The sequence below is a fragment of the Rana temporaria genome, chromosome 4, assembly GCF_905171775.1.
Source record: "Rana temporaria chromosome 4, aRanTem1.1, whole genome shotgun sequence".
NCBI lineage: Eukaryota > Metazoa > Chordata > Amphibia > Anura > Ranidae > Rana > Rana temporaria.
The window spans coordinates 337,949,476-337,973,125 of NC_053492.1; the positions used below are offsets into that span (position 1 = coordinate 337,949,476).

At 43.3% G+C, this 23,650-nt stretch overlaps 1 protein-coding gene and 1 long non-coding RNA gene across 3 annotated transcripts in view; one reads left to right on the forward strand and one right to left on the reverse strand.

Annotated features, from left to right (window-relative positions):
* Window positions 1-23,650, forward strand: part of MAP4K3 (mitogen-activated protein kinase kinase kinase kinase 3) — an 831,592-nt gene that overhangs the window by 342,753 nt on the left and 465,189 nt on the right. For both annotated transcript variants that reach the window (XM_040350750.1, XM_040350751.1), the window contains exon 12: window positions 6,786-6,896. In XM_040350750.1, the coding sequence (XP_040206684.1) occupies window positions 6,786-6,896 (111 nt within the window). The remainder of the gene's footprint in view (window positions 1-6,785; window positions 6,897-23,650) is intronic.
* On the reverse strand, window positions 425-738 carry LOC120937488. The gene is made up of 2 exons (XR_005748727.1): window positions 615-738; window positions 425-510 (listed from the first exon to the last, which is right to left on the reverse strand). It is a non-coding gene; the product is annotated as an uncharacterized LOC120937488 (long non-coding RNA).

Genomic DNA, 23,650 nt, shown 5'->3' on the forward strand with positions numbered 1-23,650 from the left:
CTCACAAAGGGTGTGGGCAGTGTCCAAAGCCTCAGTGACAATATCAATGCAACAACATTTCATAAAAATAGGTAATCCCCTGGTGCCTAAAAAGTAAAAGGTGGGATAATGGATGTAGGCTTATTTGTGATTGCTGATAAGCTAGGTAACATTATTGGCATCAATAATCCATAGCGACATCCCTAAAATAGTAATTCTATCCCTCATAAGCCACACTGTGGAATAACCGAAAATGGACTAGTTCTTTAAGAACTTCAGTTCCTAGGAGTCTGGATCCCATTTGTGTTCCTATGAAAAGAAGACAGCATTTGGAACCTTCCTTATGGCATCTCCAAAGTTCTACCAAAAGGACATGTAAAAATATACAGCGATCGGTACATTTGAGTTCAGTCCAAAATCGCTAGATTCCTATTGGGATAGCTTACCTAATCTCAGGACACAGATGAATGTGTGCCCAATGCTGGGTCTCTGGAATCAGTACTTTTCATGACCTATATGGTTGCTAGTGTTCTAAGATAAAGGAAGAGAGCAGAACATATGAGCCAGAATGGCATGCAGGGAGGTCAGCAGCGTCCTTAATAAAGACAAACAATGACCAAACACTGGTGGCTTACTGAACTAGATCCAAAGGCTAGTGCACATGCAGCTGACTTCAGGCAGAAATGAAGCCTGAATGAATATGAGGCTTTAAATGTGGTTGGGAGCTAATTCCAATACTGAACAGCTGAGGGGGGAGGGGTCTAGTGCACATGCAGCTGACTTCAGGCAGAAGTGAAGCCTGAATGAATATGATGCCGTGTACATACGATCATTTTTTGGGTTGTAAAAAACAACGTTTTTTAAAAATGTAATTTAAAACGATCATGTGTGGGCTTCAAAGCATTTTTTGGGTTCTGAAAAATGGGCAATTTTTTTTCCGAACGTGCTCTATTTTTTCACTACGTTTTAAACGTTGTCGTTTTTTGGGTTGTAAAAAATGGTCGTGTGTGGGCTTTAACAACGTGAAAAACCCGCCTATGCTCAGAAGCAAGTTATGAGATGGGAGCGCTCGTTCTGGTAAAACTACCGTTCGTAATGGAGTAAGCACATTCATCACGCTGTAACAGACAGAAAAGCGCGAATGGTCTTTTACTAACACAAAATCAGCTAAAGGGCGACGTCATCCGAATGGAACTTCCCCTTTATAGTGCCTTCGTACGTGTTGTACGTCACCGCCTTTGCTAGAGCATTTTTTTTCACGATCATGTGTAGGCAAGACCGTTTTAATCAAGTTGAAAAAAACATTGTTTTTCTAGAGCCTGAAAAACTGTTTTATACAACCCGAAAAATGGTCGTGTGTACGCGGCATGAGGCTTTAAATGTGGTTGGGAGCTAATTCCAATGCTGAACAGTTGAGGTCCTAGCGATTCCTGCGCCGCAAGAACTTGGCGTGTGATGTCACTTCTCTGCGCCGCCATTTTGGGCTCAGCACCCTGAGGAAAATTTGGTCGGGCACCTCACCAGGGGACCGTGGTGTGTCTGGCCTGCACTTATTTTATGTATTTTTTTTAAAAGAGAGGGCTTTTTGCCACTGTTTTGCCGCCATTTTGGCGGCGCTGGCGCCATTTTCAGGTAGTTTTTCGTTTGTATTGTAACCTCCCATTGGTGGCTATTTTGTTGTGGCCACGCTATGGCACAGCTTACTATTGCGGTCGGCCATTTTACTGTGGCCGTGTCCCGCTCTATCTGAGGCGTCTGACAGGCCTTCTTGGAAGTGATTTTGGCCTATAGTGCTGGTTCCTACGGCGTACAGCACATGTCTTCTCAGATTACCCCACAGCTTTACCTCACGGTTTTTCTTCCTCTCACACACATTGTGTACTGAGGGTGGGCAGCGGCACTGTACAGTCTCCTCTTGTGGTGGTCAGCCCCATGGGTAACCCCCTGGTCAGCGCAGCAGAAGGGTGGCTTTTTCGAGTCTGAATAGGGCCCTGGGAGCTATCTGTAATGGAGTCAGTATCTGGTTCTTCTTCCCCAAACATGCCAGAGGTGGCAGCCGGTGCTCCTGCACCTGCGGTTCCCATTGACACTTTTTCGGCAGTCCTGGAAATGTTTGTTGCCAGGGTGGAAGCGGCGTGCGGGCGTAAGGGGGGTAAAAAGCGCCCCCTCCCTCCGCTATCCCCTGGGGAATTCTCTAACTCAGACCAGGACCTGGCTGCGGCTCATGTCCCTGGTTCTGATTTGTCTGAAAATGTGGACCAGGACCTTCCTTGTGAGGCAGACCCCTCACTTGGGTCGGTACATGACAGGGCACGTGTCAGTGCGCTTATCAATGCTGTAAGGGACTCCCTTAAGCTGGATAGTGCTGCTGAGGCTTTCGCTGAGGGCTCTGTCTTTTTTGGGTCACACAAATCAGACCGCTCTGTGAAGGTTTTTCCTTATGTACCCTTCTTTGACAAATTCATTGACACGGAATGGGAAAAGCCGCAGAAGGCCTTTGTAGTCCCTCACCGCTTGGCGGTTCGGTACCCCTTTAAGGAGAGCCTCTTAAAGTGGGCTTCTCCTCCGGTAGCCCGGTTAAATAAAGTGACCACACTCCCTATAGAAGTGACCCCTGCCTTTAAGGACCAGACTGATAGGAGTTCCGAGGCTCTGACCCCCTCCATGTTTACCATGCTGGGGTTTGCCTTGCGGCCTATTGTGGCCACAACCCTGGTGTCTCAGACACTCACTGAATGGGCAAAGATTTTGCACCAGACTGTGGAGGAGCACCAACTCCCTCCCGAGGTTATTAGGCTGGTGGACCAGCTGGTCCAGGGCCTTGCACATGTCTGTGATGCTTCACTGGATGCAGCACCCTTGATATCAAGGGCTTTAGTTTCGGCGGTGGTTTTGCGCTGTCTCCTTTGGTTGAAATGCTGGTCTGCTGACCAAGCTTCCAAAAGGGCCCTGGCGTATTTACCTATCAAAGGTGGGAGGCTTTTTGGTTCCTCGCTGGACGACATTATCAAGGATGTCACTGGGGGTAAGAGCACTCTCCTCCCTCAGTCCACCAAGGGGAAGGAGCCCCACCGTAAGCCAGGTCCTTCTTTTCCCACGCAGAAGCAGTATTTTCATCAGTCAGGCCCCACGGGTAAACCCTCACAGACCGACAAGAGCTCTGCTGGGGGACATAAACGTCCCTTGGTGTGTAAGCCGAACAAGCCAGCGTCCAAACCCGCCACTGCATGAAGTCTTGCCCCCGCCCGACTCATTGGTGGGGGGGCGGCTTTGTAGGTTCACAGCTTGGTGGACCTCCCTGCTCTCCGACCAATGGGTCTGCGACATGGTCTCTTCGGGGGACAAGATAGAGTTTCTTTCCTATCTCCCGGACAAATTATTTCCCTCAAGTCTCCCTCTTCTTCCAGCTCGTCGGGCAGTGCAGGACTTGCTGAGTTGCAGGGTGATTTTACCCGTCCCGCAGGACGAGAGGTTTCAGGGTTTTTATTCAAATCTGTTTGTGGTCCCGAAGAAGGACGGGGTCCGTCCGATCCTGGTCCTCAAAGCCCTAAATGCCTTTGTGAAGGTAAGGAAGTTCCGCATGGAATCCATTCGTTTGGTGGTAGCTGCGCTCCATCCGGAGGACATGCTCTATAATTCACTTATCTCTATCCGGAGGACTTTCTGGCGTCCTTGGACATCAAGTACGCATACTTGCATGTCCCAATTTGTGCAAGTCACCAGAGGATTCTGCGCTTTGCGATCAGGGAGGACCACTAACAGTTTGTGGCCCTTCCTTTTGGCCTAGCATCAGCACCAAGAGTGTTCACCAAGGTGCTCGCACCGATCCTAGCTTTGCTGAGACAGCGAGGCATTGCCATCGTGAGCTACTTAGATGACCTTCTTCTGAGAGCAGCTTCTGGCACAGAATTAGAATATGATGCGTCTATAGCAAGCCAGACCCTCCGAGAATTCGGGTGGGTGTTAAACATTTAGAAGTCGGTCCTGCTTCCGACTCAGCACTTGGAGTATCTAGGGTTGATTCTGGACTCCTCGGAAGCAAGGATCTTTCTACCCCTTGAGAAATTGCAGACTCTTCAGTCTGCAGTGAGAGTGTTGGCATCCTGCAAATGGTCGTCTCTCCGTTTTTTCATGCGAGTCCTGGGCTTGATGGTAGCCTCCTTCGAGGCAGTACCGTATGCCCAATTCCACACTCCAGTGTTGCAGAAGGAGATCCTGTCCAAATGGAACAAATCTCTATTGTCTCTGGATCGTCAGGTTCAGGTCAGCCACCTGGTCAGGGTCTCTCTGAATTGGTGGCTGAAATCCCCGGCTCTTCGGTCCGGAAAATCGTTTCTTCCCTTTCAGTGGACGGTGATTACGACTGACGCCAGCCTCATGGGCTGGGGGGGCGTCTAGGGGGTTCAGCCAGCCCAGGGTCGCTGGACTCTAGAAAAATCCTGTCTGCCGATCAATGTCCTGGAACATCAGGCAATGCCTCTCCTCGTGGTCGAGGAGGTTGCAAGGTCGCCCAATCAGCATCCAGTCGGACAATGCCACGGCGGTGGCGTATGTCAACCATCAGGGGGGAACACGGAGCTCAGCTGTAGCGTCCAAAGTGGCTCACATCCTAAGGTGGGCGGAAAGAAGTGCGCCGACTCTGTCGACCGTCGACATTCTGGGCGTAGAAAACTGGCAGACAGACTGAGTTGCCAGATGCTGGACCAGGAAGAATGCTCATTGCATCCATAGCTGTTTCAACTCCTTTGCAGGAGGTGGGGCACACCGGATGTGGATCTCCTGGCCTCTCGTCTCAACCGCAAGGTGTCATGGTTGTGGTCAGGTCCAGAGATCCTTGGGCAGACGCGTTGGTAGCCCCATGGAGTCGGTATCGGCTACTTTATGCCTTTCCCCCGTTGAAGTTACTTCCTCGGCTGCTCCAAGGGGATCCTGATGATTCTAATCGCTCCAGATTGGCCTCCGCGTCAGTGGTACGCCGATCTCGTGCGCCTGGATGTGCCCTGGTGGCGGCCAAAGTGGGAGGACCTTCTGTCTCAAGGTTTCATACTGCATCCTGCTTTACAGTCGCTGGCTTTAACCGCATGGCTATTGAAAGCCAGGTGTTGAGGGACCGAGGCCTTTCCGACTCAGCCATCTCAACCATGCTGAGGGCACAGAAGTCTTCTTCCAGGAAGATCTACCATCACACCTGGAAGGCCTATATCTCTTTGTGCGAAGAGATGGGGTGGCGTCCACAGACGTATTTGGTTGCCAAGATCCTGCTGTTTTTACAGCGTGGAGTGGATCAAAAACTTGCCTTAAGCACCATTAAGGGACAGATTTCAGCCTTGACTGTGTTCTTTCAGAGGCCTTTGGCGGCCCGTTCTCTGGTGGGTTCCTTTGTGCAGGGGGGGTTTGTAATATACTTCCCCCTCTTAAACCACCTCTTTGCCAATGGGATTTGAATCTGGTGCTTTCGGTTCTTCAGAAACCTCCCTTTGAAAATATCAGAGAGATCCCTCTCTTGACACTATCTCAGAAGGTAGCCTTTTTGGTGGCCATTACTTGTCGGACGTGTTTTTGAGTTGGCGGCTTTGTCCTGCAAGTCGCCATACTTGGTCCTTCATAAGGATAAGGCGGTGTTGCGCCTGCAACCTTCCTTTTTTTCCCGAAGGTGGTTTCAGACTTTCACCTTAAAGCGGAGCTCCACCGAACAAAAAATATTAAAAGCCAGCAGCTACAAATACAGTACTGCAGCTGCTGACTAATATTAATATTTATTTTAGCACACTTACCTGTCCTGGAGTCCAGCGACGTCGGCAGCAGAAGATGAGCAATAGCTCGTCACTCTGCTGCCCCACCACCATCCTCGGTGAGGGAACCAGGAAGTGAAGCATTGCGGCTTCACTGCCCGGTTCCCTACGGCGCATGCGTCAGTCACGCTGCGTTGTGCTGACTGGTCCCCGCTGTGTTTTGGGAGACAAGTGTTTCCCAGAACACAACAGGGGGCGGGATCTGACATTCTGCCCGCAGTCTACCCGCAGACTCTGTGTCCGAAAGTGGGTGCAAATACCTGCACCCCCCTCTCTACTTTGGACTAAGGCCTTGTTCACATCATGTGAGTTTTTTCTGCACATGTTCTGCAAGGACACAAAAAAAAACAATTGTTCTCTGTGTTCCCTGTTCACACCACAACAATAATATCACATGCAGAAATTTTTATGTGCATTGTGTATAAAACTCACTGAAACATGCATGGAAGCTAAAGTAAACTCATGTCTCTGCAAGTGAAATCTGCACTTTTTTTCAGCAGTTTTTCTGCATGTATGGTGTGAACGATGCCTAAAAAGGAAAGGGACATTCCAGCTTATTAGCTCTCGGTTCAGCATCTTGCATCTCTGATTGCAGGGGGGTGCATTGGGGAATATGGAATGGACAGCTAGCACATCTCGAAAGGCATTATCAATGCTGAAAGATCCAGGTTTTAGAGCAGTATATGCACTCTCATCCAGATAACCTTGTTTCCAGCTAAGGATGTTAAAAGTTTAGGGGATGCTACGCCATGGTAAAATTGGCCCTGTCTAAATAATTTTGAGATGTGTTGCTGTCGTCAATTTAAAAATGTTTACATTTTTTTCTTAAAATGGTAAATTTTCTCGGCTTAAACATTTGATATGTTTGTGTGTATATATACACACACACACACACACACACACACACACACACACACACACACACACACACAAAACAAGTTAAATTGTTGCATATAGGTACTGTAGTGATGGTTCACTTCACACATGACTTTTTTTCTCTTCTTTCCTTTATAGCATCCGTTTGTTACACAGCCATTAAACCGCACACTTGCTATTGAATTGCTGGATAAAGTGAATAATCCAGACCATTCTAGTTACCATGACTTTGATGATGATGATCCAGAGGTAAGAATAGTTTCACACCGCACAAATAAACAAATTGTCAAACATCACATGCTTTTTGCAATGGATTGTGTAATTGTATTATAAAATACAAAAAATTTAATCATGCACCTTTTTTAGTAGTTAGCTTATTAAGAGTATTAAATCATATTTTCATCTTCTAAATATTGTAATTTGATAGATAATAACATTTGCTTATTTCTTTATTTTTTTGTGTTTTCAATGATGATATTTATTATAGTTTTCAAAACAATGTTTTATGCTGGTCGAGAGCTGTGTGAATTAAGAAATTTTCTTAAAGCACACTTTGTATCCACAGTACTTACCTGATCAATACCTGTTTGTTTAAAGGAGAAGTCCAGCCTGGGCTCATTTGGCTGGGCTTCTCCTAAGGGTCATAGGAGTGCAATTAGATTTGCACTGGTGTGACACGTTTTCAGCAGAGAGTGGTCTGCTGCTCTGCTGACATCATCAGGATCAGTCCAGGCACCACATCATCCCAACTTCCGAAGTCTGGATCCTACAGGTGCCTGAACTGATGGCAGTCTCAGCCTCTCAATGAGCCACTAAGACGGCAGCTCCCAGCCCCTCCACAGCTCAGCGATTCAATGAGCGTGGAGGAGCAAAGCAGGAGAGCTGTTGATTGACAGGCAGCAGCTTCCGCTGATGAAGTCCCGCCCCCTTGGGACACAACACATCTGGAACCATGTGACTAGCATGACGTCACCTGCATCATATCATTGATCCTCAATTCGTTTTACTGTTAGCTGTATCACCGTGCACTGAGGGACAGTGCTATCTTTGTAAGTACAATCTTTTATTTCGTAAAATAAATGCTTTTTATCATACGGAGAGCACTATATTGTGTCACTTATATTACATGTTTACACCAAAGCCTATGATCAGAGTACAAGAGATTCTACAACCACCAGTGTTTATATATCTCCATTACCCAGCATTACCAGTGATCCAGCTGTCTCTCCCTTGTAAGGGAAATGCCTTTGTGACCTGTCTGATGTATTCAGGGGTCCACTCACTAAGGTGAGCTGCTAGGAGTGCCGTTGGTGATAGTTGGCACATGATCACCTTATATTGCATCTTTAGAAGCACTCATTTGACACCTAGTGCGTTCGGCTTTTTTAGAATTAAGAACATTATGAACTATTTTACATCTATTATGTGATTGTGTGTGTTTGTGCTGCACTTCTTTTTCTATTTTATACTGTTTTTTGGAATTTGGTATTTTGACCCAGAGTGTTCAGCTGTTTTGTTTGTGCTGATTTATTTGTTTTTATATATGAAATAATAAATAGGTATTTTTTACATTGAAAATAGGCTAAATCTCGGATCAAGTCTAAATCTTAGCCATACGCGGTTTTATTTTTGTATTTTTTTTGTTTTGTTTGTTTAGCCTGTGGACTGAACAAAAAATTTTGCAGATTTCTCTATCCATCTATATACAGTGCCTTGAAAAAGTATTCATACCCCTTTACATTTTCCACATTTTGGCATGTTGCAACCAAAAATGTAAATGTACTTTATTGGAATTTTATGTGCTAGACCAACACAAAGTGGCACAAAATTGTATAGTGGAAGGAAAATGATAAATGGTTTTCATTTTTTTTTTTTAAATATCTGAAAAGTGTGGCGTGCATTTGTATTCAGCCCCCTTTACTCTAATACCCCTAAGAAAAATCTAGTGGAACCAATTGCCTGCAGAAATCACCTGATTAGTAAATAGCATCCAGGTGTGTGTAATTTAATCTCAGGATAAATGCAGCTGTTTTATGAAGCCCTCAGAGGATTGTTAGAGAACCTTAGTAAACAAACCGCATCATGAAGGCCAAAAAACACTAGACCGGTCAGGGATAAAGTTGTGGATTAAGTTTAAAGCAGGGTTAGGCTAGAAAAAAATATCCCAAGCTTTGAACATCTCAAGGAGCACTGTTCAATCCATCATCCGAAAATGGAAAGCATATGGCAAACTGCAAATCTACCAACACACGGTCATCCACCTAAGTGACAGGCAGGGCAAGGAAAGCATTAATCAGAGAAGCAGCCAAGAGGACCATGGTAACTCAGGAGGAACTGCAGAGATTCACAGCTCAGGTGGGAGAATCTGTCCACAGGACAACTATTAGGCCTCGTACACACGACCGAACATGTTTGCTGAAACTGGTCCACGGACCAGTTTCCATGGACATGTTCGGTCGTCTGTACGGCCGACCGGACCGGATTCCCGGCCTAGCGGACAGGTTTCCAGCGGACCAATGTTTCTTAGCATGCTAAGAACCATGTCCGCTGGAACCATGTCCGTCGGACATGTCCGATGATCAGTACGACTCATCGGACATGTCCGCTGGGCCGGAATCCCCCGCATGCGTCAAAGTGATTCGAGGCATGCGTGGAAGCATTGACCTTCCAGGGTCGCGCACGTCACCGCGTCATCGTCGCGGCCATGTCACCGCGTATCCTGTCCGCGGGGATTTCGGTTTGATGGTGTGTACAACCATCAGACCGAAATCTCCGAGCGGACATGTCCGATGAAAACGGTCCGCAGACCGTTTTCATCAGACATGTCCCCTCGTCTGTACGAGGCCTGAGTCGTGTACTCCACAAATCTGGCATTTTTGGAAGAGTGGCAAGAAGAAACCCATTGTTGAAAGAAAGCTATAAGAAGTCCTGTTGGCTTCCTGCAGTGCGAGAAGCCATGTGGTTGGACAAAGGAAGACACGTGGAAGAAAATGCCCTGGTCAGATCAATTTAACCTTTTGGCCTAAAAGCAAATGCAATGTGTGGCAGAAAACTAATACTGCACATCACTCTAAACACAACATCACCACCATTGAAACGTGGTGGCAGCATGATGTTGTGAGAATGCTTTTCTTCAGTGGGGACAGAAAAGCTATTGATAGTTGATGGGAAGATGAGTGGAGCCAAATATAGGGAAATCTTTTTTCTTTTGGAGAGAGAGAAAAAAAGGTAAATAAATAAATGATACTGAAATAACAAATGACACAATGAGGTATAGAAGGCTATATGGGAAGGGAAGAAAAAAAAGATAAACCATATACATATTTGTTTTCCAGCAAACTAGAGAGACTGGAGAATTTAGATAAAGGGGAAAAAATTATTGCCACTCGGTACTATCTTGGAATGTCCGAGGACTAAACTCGAAGTTTAAATGAGCATTAATGTTCCAATATATAAGAAAATATGCTCCCCAATTGATTATATTACAGGAGACACACTTAATGGGAAATTAATTAATAACGTTAAAAAAAGCTTGGATACAAAAAAACATATCATTCCACATATTCCTCTTATGCAAGTGGGGTATCGGTTATGGTAAATCCTTTCCTGGAGAAATAGAGAAGGCCTACCTAGATATTAATGGAAAATATGTTATTCTGCTATATAAGATTGGACAACAGAGATATATTACAGTGGCAGTATATATTCCACCTCCGTTTTCGGTGGGAGTGTTGGATGAGATAATGGAAAAAATCATTCAATATCTCCCAGCGAAGTTATTGTTTATTGGAGACTTTAATTCAGTTCTATCGCCAGAGTTGTATAGACCAAAACCTCCCAGACAACATTCAGCAGATTTGTATAACTGGGTGCAGGCGATGAGGCTAACAGAGATTTGGAGATGGAAGAATCCTGGAAAAAGAACATACTCCTGTGTTTCTACCTCTTATAAAACAGCACCTAGAATAGATTTAGCATTTGCGGATTCCGCGATGTTAGCAGATATAGTTAGCAGATACACTCCCCTTTTATTCCTGTCAATACGCATTCCTTCCCTGAGAAATGGAGACTAACTCCGAAGTGGGTGGTTCACCCGAAAATAGCGGAAATAATAACGTCAATAACCACTTCCAGACCTGCGCACGACGATGTACATCCTTTTTTTAAAGATTGATATCTCAGTAACGGCAGCAGCTGCTGCCACAACCGAGGTATCGATCTTTAGTGTGCGCGGTCTGGTTCACGATAACGGCGGTCTCCGCGGCGGATTCGGGGGGCCCCCCCTCCCGCCGCTCTCCCGCACCCTCCACCGCTTACCAGAGCCGTCAGTAGCGGCGGGGGAGATCGGGACTGTGCGGCAGCAGAGCGGGGACGAAACTGAAGGAAAAATCTCCTTCACCCGTCCCCATAGCTCTGCTGGGCGGAAGTGACGTCAAAACGTCAGTCCCGCCCAGCCTCTTAAAGAGACAAATTTTTTTTTTGTCATTTGAAAAAATTACAGTTTCAATTTTTTTTTTTTTTTTTTTTTTTTGCATTTTAGTCTAAATATGAGATGTGAGGTCTTTTTGACCCCAGATCTCATATTTAAGAGGACCTGTCATGCTTTTTTCTATTACAAGGGATGTTTACATTCCTTATAATAGGAATAAAAGTGATCAATTTTTTATTTTTATTTTCAGTGTAAAAAAATAAATAAAAATAAATAAAAATAAATAAGAAAACAAACAAATTTTTTTTTTAAAGCGCCCCGTCCCGACGAGCTCGCGCGCAGAAGCGAACGCATACGCGAGTAGCGCCCGCATATGAAAACGGTGTTCAAATTACACAAGTGAGGTATCGCCACGATCGTTAGAGAGCGAAAGCAATAATTCTAGCCCTAGGCCTACTCTGTAGCTCAAAAAATGCAACCTCTAGAATTTTTTAAACATCGCCTATCCAGATTTTTAAGGGTAAAAGTTTGACGCCATGCCACAAGCGGGCGCAATTTTTAAGCGTGACATGTTGGGTATCATTTTACTCGGCGTAACATTATCTTTCACAATATATAAAAAAATTGGGCCAAATTTATTGTTGTCTTATTTTTTAATTCAAAAACGTGATTTTTTCCCAAAAAAAGTGCGCTTGTAAGACCGCTGCGCAAATACAGTGTGAAAAAAGTATGGGAATGACCACCATTTTATTCTCTAGGGTGTTAGAAAAAATATATATAATGTTTGGGGGTTTGAAGTAATTTTCTAGCAGAAAAAAACTGTTTTAGTCTTGCCAACACCAAATCTGAAAAACACCTAAGGTCTGGAAATGGTTAATAATGAAATATTGGGAGAATAATGTGGGATCATCTTTGGTGGATATTGTTTGGGATGCATTTAATGCATATTTACGAGGACAATATATATATATATATATATATATATATATATATATATCAAATATTTCAGCGATTAATAAAAAAACAGAAGGTTAGGATAAAGGAGTTACAAATTCAGATAGAATCTCAGAAGGAAAAGTATGGTCAAGATCCTAGTAGTATTAACTTTGACATAATGATGGGCGCACAAAGAGATTTACATCTGCATATGGAAGAAATAACAAGGCTGGAATTGCATACGAATAGAAAGAATATTTTTTAGCAGGGGGATAAAGGTGGGAGATTTCTGGCAAGATTAGCACATCAAGAATATCAAACTACAACAATATCAGAAATCGAGACTTTAAATGGACAGAGAGCAAAAGAACCTGAAGAGATATTAGAGGCCTTTAAAGAGTACTATAGCTTGTTGTATGCTTCCTTCCGCCCAGAGGCTATGATGGATCTTTTTGACTGGCTGGCCCTCGGGTGGTTGTTGGATGGGGAGAGGAGGGCATTGGTCTGTCCCATCATGACCGAGGAGATTATGGAGGTATTACGTATGTTTCCAGGGGGAAAAGGCACCAGGTCCAGACAGAATTCCAGTGGAATTTTATAAAAAATATGGAGCTTTATTAGCCCCCACATTAGCAGAAGATTCAATGAGAAAGGCACATATAACATTAATATATAAGGAAACAAAATATCCAAAATTATGCTCATCATATAGGCCAAAAGCACTATTACATATAGATGTTAAAATATTGACAAAAATCGAACTTTTACTGTAACAAATTTTGACAAAAATCTTAACATTAAGACTACAACCTTTACTCAGAAATATTATAGATTCAGATCAGACAGGATTTATGCCACAAAGAACAACAGATGTTAATCTACGTAGGCTTTATACAAATATACATACTCATCATATTCAGGAGGGATACAGGACAGTGGCCTCTTTAGACATAGAGAAGGCCTTTGATACAATCGAGTGGCCTTTTCTGTGGGAAATACTCAGAAGGATGGGATTCCCATTGGTATTTATTTGGTGGATCCAAATAATATATGGGAAACCCATGTCGGCGGTAAAATTGGGAGGAAAGCCATCATCGTTTTTTCAGTTATATAGAGGTACGAGGCAGGGCTGTTTTCACTCTCCAGCAATAGAGCCAGTGGCAGAGGCTCTTAGGACCTTGCCAAATATTCAAGGACTTTTTCACTCTTTACATGACTTAAAGTAACTTGGGGTAAGTCCCTATTGTTCCCTATTGATCAGGGAGCACAAGATACTATTGAAATGGGTGACAGAATTCAAATATCTTGGTATAATAATACAGTGCCTTGCGAAAGTATTCGGCCCCCTTGAACTTTGCGACCTTTTGCCACATTTCAGGCTTCAAACATAAAGATATAAAACTGTATTTTTTTTTTTGAAGAATGAACAACAAGTGGGACACAATCGTAAAGTGGAACAAAATTTATTGGATATTTCAAACTTTTTTAACAAATAAAAAACTGAAAAATTGGGCGTGCAAAATTATTCAGCCCCCTTAAGTTAATACTTTGTAGCACCACCTTTTGCTGCGATTACAGCTGTAAGTCGCTTGGGGTATGTCTCTATCAGTCGAGGGACTGAAATTTTTGCCCATTCCTCCTTGCAAAACAGCTCGAGCTCAGTGAGGTTGGATGGAGAGCGTTTGTGAACAGCAGTTTTCAGTTCTTTCCACAGATTTTTGATTGGATTCAGGTCTGGACTTTGACTTGGCCATTCTAACACCTGGATATGTTTATTTGTGAACCATTCCATTGTAGATTTTGCTTTATGTTTTGGATCATTGTCTTGTTGGAAGACAAATCTCCGTCCCAGTCTCAGGTCAAAAGGTGAAGGTGAGACGCAATGAAGGCGTCCGTCATTCACCCATTGGTTACTTGAAGTGGGAACGGAGAATAGAAAAGGTGTACTGCAGAGAAAAACAGACAAGAAAAAAATATAGTTTACAATTTTTTTTAAATTTCAATTCACTGCCATTAGCCCTACTAAATGACATAGAATGAGATACAAAGATGTAATGGCTTAAAGATAAAAGCCAATCAAATTAATCTGAAGAACAGGCTGCAGGCACAGCAAATGTTTATTGCCCTTATTGTTAAAGAAAAAGTAAATATAAAAACACTGGGGTTTATACAAAAATTAATTTGAAAACTAGTTCTATATTGGAGCTGCTTAATAAAAAAATATTATATAGACTATAAAGTCTCCATATTAACAAGCATTATATAAAAAAAGGGGGTTTTTTATATTTGCCAAGGTTATACCTAAAAACAATAGTAGTAAGGTTCACCTTGCTACTATGGTTTTTAGGTATAACCTTGGCAAATATAAAACCCCTCCGGTGCCACAATTTGCACCTTTTGTCTTTGACAGGTATCCTTTCCCACTTCCGGGAGCTTCAGCCGTGGATATTGATGTCACGGTTGGGGCTCCCTCCTCCGCCGCCGTGCCAGTAGAAGAGCGGAGCGGGCCTCGCCCATGCGCAGTAGGATTCCCACCGTGAAGCCAAAGGCTACACTGCTGGGTTCCCTTTCCCGCAATGGCAGCACCCGACAGCTGATGGAAACGTCAGCTGCGGTTGCCGACATCGCTGGACTCCAGGACAGGTAAGTGTCCAATTATTAAAAGCAAGCAGCGCTAGTATGTGTAGCTGCTGTTTTTTTTTTCTTTTTTTGGGTGGAACACCACTTTAAGCCAGCAAGTTGCCATACTGACATTTGAAACAAAACATTACCAAAAAACTTTAAGATCTACCCAATAAAGGTAGAGGTAAAAATCATGGTATTGTAGTTTCTAAAATCTCACATTTTAGTAGAAAGTGATGTTAGGCACCCGAAGGAACCTACCCACAGTACAGTCTCTGTACTGGCTGTGTGTGGCTCAGGATTTACATCACATCTAATTTGTTCAAGATAATATCTGGGCTCATAGAGACATGTGGTGCATACAAAGTGGATTCGAGTGGTATATTTAAACAAAAGTATTTGTCCATGTAGGTCAGCTTTGGAGCTGGTTCACACAGGAACGCATGCATTCCTATGCGGTGCATTTTGACAACATATTCATTTGAATGGGCTACAAAATGTGCTGAACCAAAAAAAAAAGCAGTGCAAGCACTACTTTTTCAAAACGTACAGCACCATATTGTATGGTACTGCAGAACCATGTGATTTGGTGCTTGTAAACGCACTGAATATGTGATCTGCGTTCGGGTTGCCATTAGCAATATATTGGCACACGCATGCAAATCGTGAGGAGAGAGTGCGTGGAAAGTGTGTATATGTGTTTGTCGTGTTATTTCTGAATATGGTGAAAACTATGCACACTTTTGCCTGTCATGTCAGAAATATAGGAGGTGCTATAGCCAGCTGTCTTTTTTTTTTTTTAAAGGTGCATGCTCTGGGCTATCATCTTACCTTTACTTTATTACCTGATGAGGCACTCACTCTAGCAAATATGAAAATCAAATCAACCGCCTGCATATTAACATTTCTTTAACCATGTATGGCATCCATGGTTGGTTAAATATATATTTATATCACTGGATAATATACAATGCAAATTGTGTGCACTTTCTGTTAAATTGTATTATTGGTTAACAACCTACAGTGTAACATAAAAAAAAAAACCTTAAGTCTTTATTTGGTGTCTCCACCATTTGTTTTTAAATCTAAATGCAGTGCTTCTGTAAATTGAGGCTGTCTCTGTTACCTCGGTCTCTGCATATTGAGCTCAGAGGTCTCCTTGTTCATCTTTTCAATGAAAATATGTGAGGTCATTGTTCTGCAGAATAAATTCCTTCATCAGGCAACTGTTGCTTAATGTAAAAGTACAGTTGGGAAAATAATTGATCCCCTGCAGATTTTGTACGTTTGCCCACTTACAAGTGAAGGGTATATTATTTTTATTATAGGTGTATTTTAAATGATAGAGATACATCATACGGACCTAACGGCGGGGGATATTACACATAAACTGGTGGCTTTAGACACCAGGATTGTGTGTGAAACTGACAGGCTCCGCTGCTGCCCGATCGCTCTCACACACCCCCAGTACAGGTGCTCCCCCCCCAATGCTTACTGGGCTCCGCTTGCCCATCGGCGGGCCTGGGATCCCCATGGCAGGTAGAGGGGAAGGGGAAGAGCGGACACACATCCGCTCTTCTCCCCTACTTCTTGGGACCCGAAAAGCGACATCTCTGATGTCACATCCGGGTCAAGCTCTTGGTGTCGCCGACTGGCTTTGTCGAGAAATAGTGTTTTGCAATTCTATCTGCATTGCAAAACATTCCTTTGTAGTACAAGGGAGACATGCAGGTTCATCACATAGGAGATCGTTTGTCTCCTATGTGATGAAAACAAAAATGTTAAGTAAAAAAAATATATATATTTCTGCAAAACAATTGTTACACCCAAGCACAAACCTCCCCCCCCATATATACACGCACGTACGTAAACACATGTGTCGCGTCAGGGCGCCTACACATGAAACCATTGATTGCGATACGCGTTACATATCGCCGCCTATGCCGAAGTGGAAGCAATAATTCTAACACAAGACCCCCTCTGTAACACTAAACTGATTCCTGTAGGGGGCTTTTAGAGTGTGTCGCCTATCGAAAATATAGGGTACTGAAGTTTGTCGCCATTTCACGGGCCCACATAAATTTAAGATTTGGCATGTTGGGTATCTTTTTACTTGGTGCAAACTTTGGGTAATTTTATTGTGTTTGTTCGTCCTAAATTTCACATCAGTGTGTTTTTTACTGAAATGTTGCATTTTCTTGACCTTTACAGTAATATCGTGTGACATAAAAATTTGCAACTACCACTATTTTATTTTCTATTTTCAAATATATTCTAATTGTGGGTTTTGTGCAATCTTCAGGCCTAAAATAATTTTTTAAACATGTGCAAAAACGGCTCTGGCAGCGAAAGGGTTAATCAAAAATCCAGAAAAAAACACATGATACAAATGTTATAAATAGAAGTTGCAGTTCAGTGAGTAAAATAAGTATTTGATCCTCAAGAAAAACATGACTTGGTACTTTGAGAAACTTTTATTGGCAAGCACAGATGTAAGACGTTTCTTAGTGACCAGGTTTGCACACATCTCAGGAGGGATTTTGGTCCACTCTCCTTTACAGATCTTCTCTAAATCCTTAAAGGGTCACTAAAGGATTTTTTATTTTTTTTTAGCTAAATAGCTTCCTTTACCTTACTGCAGTCCTGGTTTCATGTCCTCATTCGTTTTTGCTCTGATGTTGCTGTAATTCTTCTCTGTTCTGGACACTTCCTGGTTGTCTGTTTCCTGATGACCACAGTACTGGGAGATTCTAGTTTCATTTTCCAAACCATCACTGCTCTATGGCTCTTTATAGCACAGAGGCAGGATAACATGCAAAAACGAAACTAGATGCAAAAACGAAACTAGAGGTACATTATATGATTGATTTTTATCTATTTTTAATCAATTTTAAAAGGAATCAGTTAACTATTATGTCTCTATACCCTGTAAACAGTCATTTCAGCAAAAAAAAATGTTCCTTTATAACTCCTTTAAGGTTTCTTGGCTGTCATTTGACAAATTTAATTTTAGGCTACCTCTATACATTTTCTATAGGATAAGGGTCTGGAGACTAGCTAGGCCACTCCATGACCTTAGTTTGCTTATTGTTCTTCCCATCTATTTGTTAATGGGAGACTTGTTTGAGAAATGAAAATGCACATGAGCCAGGAAATTTTCGCAGCTCAATTTCGAAATGATGGCACAATTGTATGAAACATGATCTTTCCAGCGGCTGGCTTCAGTGAAGAGGAGAATTCAATGACAACATCTGCAGCGGTTGGGCGATGACATCACCCTTAGGCTTACTATGGGGCATCTATTGTCCGCTGTCCCTCCTCTGCACTAAAGCCAGCACTGGGATCCATTTGTGTGACCCTGACCTGAGCGCCCTCAGGATACAGTGATCAGCATAAATGAGTGCACCCCAACAGATTTGTCAGAAAACCTTTACTTTACTTTCAGAATCAACATTTTCTATGGGACGCTATAGTACAAAATACTCCCAAAGATGTGGGCCATTGATTTGTTAATTTGCACACAAAAAAGTATTTTTCCTAACTAGTTCATTCAGGATCGAGTTGCAAAAATGAATAAACCCCAACGAAAGCCTTAAGCATCCTACACACGATCAGATTTTCCGCAGACAAAGCGTAGGACTTTTGTCTGAAGGGCGTTGGTCAGGAATTTGTCTTGGATACAAACAGCACACAATTGTCAGCCAACAAACACGAAACCATGTGTTTTTTCAGCTCTTTAGGGCCACCCTTTGGGTACCTTCTCCTAATGTGTTTGGTGAGCATTGCTTCCGAGCATGCATGTTTGTACTTTGGACTTTTGTCCGACAGACTTGTGTACACACGATCGGAAAATCCGACAACAGACCATTGTTCGCGGAAAATTTTAAAGCCTGCCATCCAACATTTGTCCACAGAAAATCCAACAAGAATTGTCCGATGGAGCATACCAACGGTAGGATTTTCTGCCAACAGCTTGTCATCACACAATTCCCGTCTGAAAATCTGACCGTGTGTACGAGGCTTAAGAAGCAAAGCAACATTTTAAACAAAATCCTAATTAACAAGAATTCAACTTTTTTTTTTTTTTAAGCCAGCAGCTACAAATACTGCAGCTGCTGACTTTTAAAAAATGGACACTTACCTGTCCAGCGTGCCCACGATGTCAGCAGGTCTTCGGCTGCTTCCGCCATCCTAAGTAAGGGAATCAGGAAGTGAAGCCTTGCGGCTTCACTGCCTGGTTCCCTACTGCGCATGCGCGCCGTCACTGGTCCCTGCTCTCTGCTGGGAACAGTGTGGTGACGTAGGGGGGGTCGGACTCCCGTGGGAGTCAGAACCAGGAAGTGATGCAAATACCTGTCTTAGACAGGTATCTACACCCCCTCCCCCTGAAAGGCGCCAAATGTGACACCGGAGGGGGGGGGAGGGGGTTCCAAAAAGCGGAAGTTCACTTTTTGTGTGAACCTCCGCTTTAAGGGAAAATTCCTGATTCTCACTCCACTGTTGTGTTTTAGACAAGTCATAATTTAAACCTGTGGTCAAAAGGATGGAGTTTTACCTTCCCTCTTAAAGCAGAACTTTACCCATACCAACGTAATACATTTTTTTTTTTTTTTTTTTGCTATCAAGATTAGTGTGTGCTGTAAATTGCCTCCAGCATTTCTCTGGTTTCTTCTTGCTGGAGGCTGCCATTTTACTGATGTCCAGAACCCCTAAGCAGAAGGAAATCTTTAGTCTTGTCAGCAGATCGACCCCTAGTGACTCTGATTTTTGACACAATGCAAAAAATAGAAAGCAACTGGGCATGTGCAAAGCAGGGTGAGACTGTGTATATTTGGAATTAAACAGTATAGGCACTTATTTTTGTATGTGTTACATAGCTATACCTGCAGAAGGGGCCAGCCTGAAGTGATCTAACAGGACTTAAAGTGGAAGTTCACCCTAACACTTAAATTTCTCCCCTGCAATAACTAATATGAGCCAAGTTCAGCCTTTTGCTCCAAAATGAAAAAAAAAATCCCTGTTTTTCTACCTTTATTTTGCAGTATCCAGTGCCGTCACATGACTTTGATTTTATATCCTTCTGAGAGTAAAATCAGCCAGTGGGTGTGTTCCTGAAAGCTAGTGACATCACTTCCTGGGAGGGACACTGTTCCTGTGTAGCCAGTGGGCGTATAGATGATGGGAGGAGCTGATCATGTGTTCTCACCCAGTGTTCTGTCATTGTACATCCTAATTTATGAGAAAATTAAGAAATAAAAAGCCCCATCCTAAAGAGTGGGGGTGCACATATACAGTAAAGCTGTGCACAGAGAAGAGAGCTGGACATGGGGGGCAGCCATTCCAACCAATGTGACTTTGATAATCAGCAAGGTACCTGCAATGCTTTCATGTGACTTTGATCCAGAGCGTGTAAAGCTGATTCGGAGCTGCACTCTAAATTGTAAAACATTGTGGTCGCAATAATGGTAATGTGACTTGTCATGCGACTATGTGCCCAAAGTCGCATGACAAGTCACCGCCCATTGATTTTAATGATACCTGTTCCCATCTATGTGACTTTGAAAATCAGCGACTTTGAAAAGGTACCTTCAATGCTTTGATGCGACTTTGATCCAGAGAGTGTAAAGTTGGATCAAAGCTGCACTCAGTCGCATCAAAGTCACACTCTATATCGTGCAACTGTGTGGTTGCAATAGTTGAAACGTAGACTAAGGAACCACTAGTATGAATTGTCATGCGTCTTTGGACACAGTCGCATGACAAATCGCAGCCCATTAATTTCAACGGCACCTATTCCCATCCATGCAACTTTGAAAAGGAATCACTTTGAAAAGGTACATGCAATGCTTTTATGCAACTTTAATCCAGTGAATGTAAAGTTGGATCAAAGTCGCACTTGAGTCGCACTCTAGCCTTAGGCTGACTTTGAGTGCAGCTTTCATATAACTTTACACTCTTGATCAAAGTCACATCAAAGTAGTGCAGGCACCTTTTCAAAGTTGCATAGATGGGAATGTTTGCCATTGAAATCGATGAGCTGTGACTTGTCATGTGACTGTGTCCACAGTCGCATGAGAAGTCGCACTAGTGGAAATGGAGCCTTAAACTCATTACTGAAATGTAGCTCCCTCAGCTGGGCGTGTGCCAAACAATAAAAACAGTGCCATGCAGAAAAAAACACGTGGCTGTACACTGTAGAAAATCTGCAGCATGTTGCATTGTAATCTATATTACAGTTTCTAACAAACAGAACTGACTTCCAATGCCTGTGTTTCGTCGATTTGGCGAGCCGTCAGAATTGGTAACGGTAGTGACGTTCCATCACCGCTATCTTGCTACACCCCGCATAGCAGACATCTTGTTACACCCACCAGAGTTTTCGATACTACACTTATTTTTAACAGGAAAGTGAGTTTACATAGTGAAATACAGTACTTAGAACTCAGGTTAGATATTGAATTTTAAAAGCAAAAATGTTCTGTCAGATTAGCAAACCTGTGAGATGAGCAGGCTTTCCGCTGCTTTTAACCACTACCCGTCTGCGCTATAGCCGAATGACGGCTACAGCACGGACCACAATTGCCGGAAGGACGTCACTAGCTGTCCTCCCCTTCGTGCGCTTGATCACCCGAGTCAGTGAGACTCGGGTGATCACAGATCCGAGTAAGGGGCCAGTCCCGGCCCCTTACCACGTGATCAGCTATCAGCCAGTGACAGCTGATCACGGGATGTAAACAAAGCTGGTAATCCTTTTTTTTTCCAGCTTGGGTGCAAGGGGCATTGGTCCCAAAGAGGAAGGAGGCACATATGCCTCGTGTGCCAATCTAAATTCCCTGCCAGTGCAACCTGTCAGTGTTCACAGTGCCACCTATCAATGCCCACAAGTGCCTCCTATCAATGCCCACCAACGTTGGTGCCAATCAGTGCCTCATCAGTTCCCATTATTGCCGCCCATCACTGGCAGCTACCATCTATCAATGCCACCTATTAGTGCCACCTCAGTGTCCACCAGTGTCACCTATCAATGCCCTTCAGTGCCACCCACCAGTGATGCCTATGAGTGCCGCCTTATCGGTGCCTATCAGTGCAGCCCATCAATGCAGCCTCATCAGCGTACATCAATAAAGGAGAAAAAATTACCTGGGAACAGTGTTGTATGACCACGCAATTTTCATTCAAAGTGCATCAGCGCTGAAAGCTGAAAATTGGTCTGAGCAGGAGTTTAAGTGCCCAGTATGCAAGTGGTTAAAATTGAACATCATAACAGTCAGACGGAGTTCTAAGTACTGTATTTTGGTATATAAACTCACTTTGAAATGTAAGTGTAAAATGCAAAACTCTGGTGGGTGTAACAAGATGTCCACTTTCCCCTTCTCAGAGTATCCTTACTATGGAGTGTGGGGTGTAGCAAGATGACGGCGACAGAATGTCACTTCAGTTACCAATTCTGACGGATCACCTAATCTGATGACACACCTGCCCCCCCCCCTCTCAGGAGAATGCTATCCAAAACGAGGCTATGAAGAGAGGAGGAGATCTGTGAAGGAGGGGGATGGGGTTGAGGCTGAACAGGTCTAGGCATGTCCGTCTAAAGGAGAGGAGGGATGAGGGTGGGGTGTTTATCAGAGAAGGACAACGTTTCCAGGACGTGAGAGGCCCCTATACAGAATTCAGAAATAAGGAAATAAGGTTGTCCCTGAAGAACAGGAAGAAGCTGATTGGCTTTGATTGGAATTTCTGAGCTTCGCAATCGGCTATACAGAAAATGAATAATGTCTAAGATAAAAATATTTTACATATAATTAATAGGAAAAAAAAAAACATTTTTGACTGGACTTCTACTTCTTTTTTTGACTACTTTAAGGGACATCATATTTGTAAGGCTGCCACTTGGTCTTCTGTTGACATGTGGATGTCCAGGCCTTCTCTAAATGCCAGTTTTGGGTTTGTTTGCTTCATCAATTCAGTCTTTTTTTTTTTTTTTTACTTTTTTTACTTTTAAAATGTTTCTTGGTTGTTTTACAAACAAAATAACCAACAGTAGTACAAAAGTGCAATAATCATCAAGAACTAATAAGCAAAATAAATGGGATGAAGGGAAAAGCAGTTCCCAAGGGATATAACCCTGAACATCAAATTCAGCAACCAATTAAGCGGGGAAAAATAACCCTTTCCCCGATATATATAGGGGACCACATAAATGTACATATCAAGCAATATTCACAACCACCATGAGCTAGGGCAGTCCAAGGAAGAAGAAGAGAGCAAGAGAAGGAAGAGACAAGAGAAGGAACAGGTTCGGATCGAGCTCAGCAGAAGCACTACAGTCTTTAGAGCCAGAGAAAAAAAAAGCGATGGAAAAAATAAAAAAGGAAAATATTAATGGGCAATAGTCACATGCATATAGCTAGCCCACAGTTCCCAAGGTTTATTTAAAGCGGGGGTTCACCCTAAAAAAAAAATTCTAACATTATGTCCAGCTCACTACCGGCATTTTTTTTTTTTGCTGTACATACCTTGTAAAGCTATTTTCTTAGCCGGCTTCCGGGTAGTGCCTCCCGCGGAAGTGGGCGTTCCTATGCCGCAGTTAGTGATTGACATAATAACAAACACTAAAGCCCCCCCACCCCCCCACCCCCGTCGCATAAGGAGCGTCACAAGTTGCCGAAAGAAGCCGAACGTCGAGTCGGTGCTATACGGCGCCTGCGCACCGACGTTCGGCTTCTTTCGGCAACTCGTGACACTCCTTATGCGACGGGGGGGGGGGTAGTGTTTGTCATCATGTCAATCACTAACTGCTGCATAGGAACGCCCACTCCCGCGGGATTCACTACCCGGAAGCCGGCTAAGAAAATAGCTTTACAAGATATGTACAGCAAAAAAAAAAAAAAATGTAAGAATCGAGATTGCGATTCTTTCCCCCTCGCGATTTTAAAGCATTTTCAAGATTCTATGCAGAATTCTTTGCTCAAACCGACAGCTGTCCAAAAAAAACAAGTTTCACAACATTCCTCAG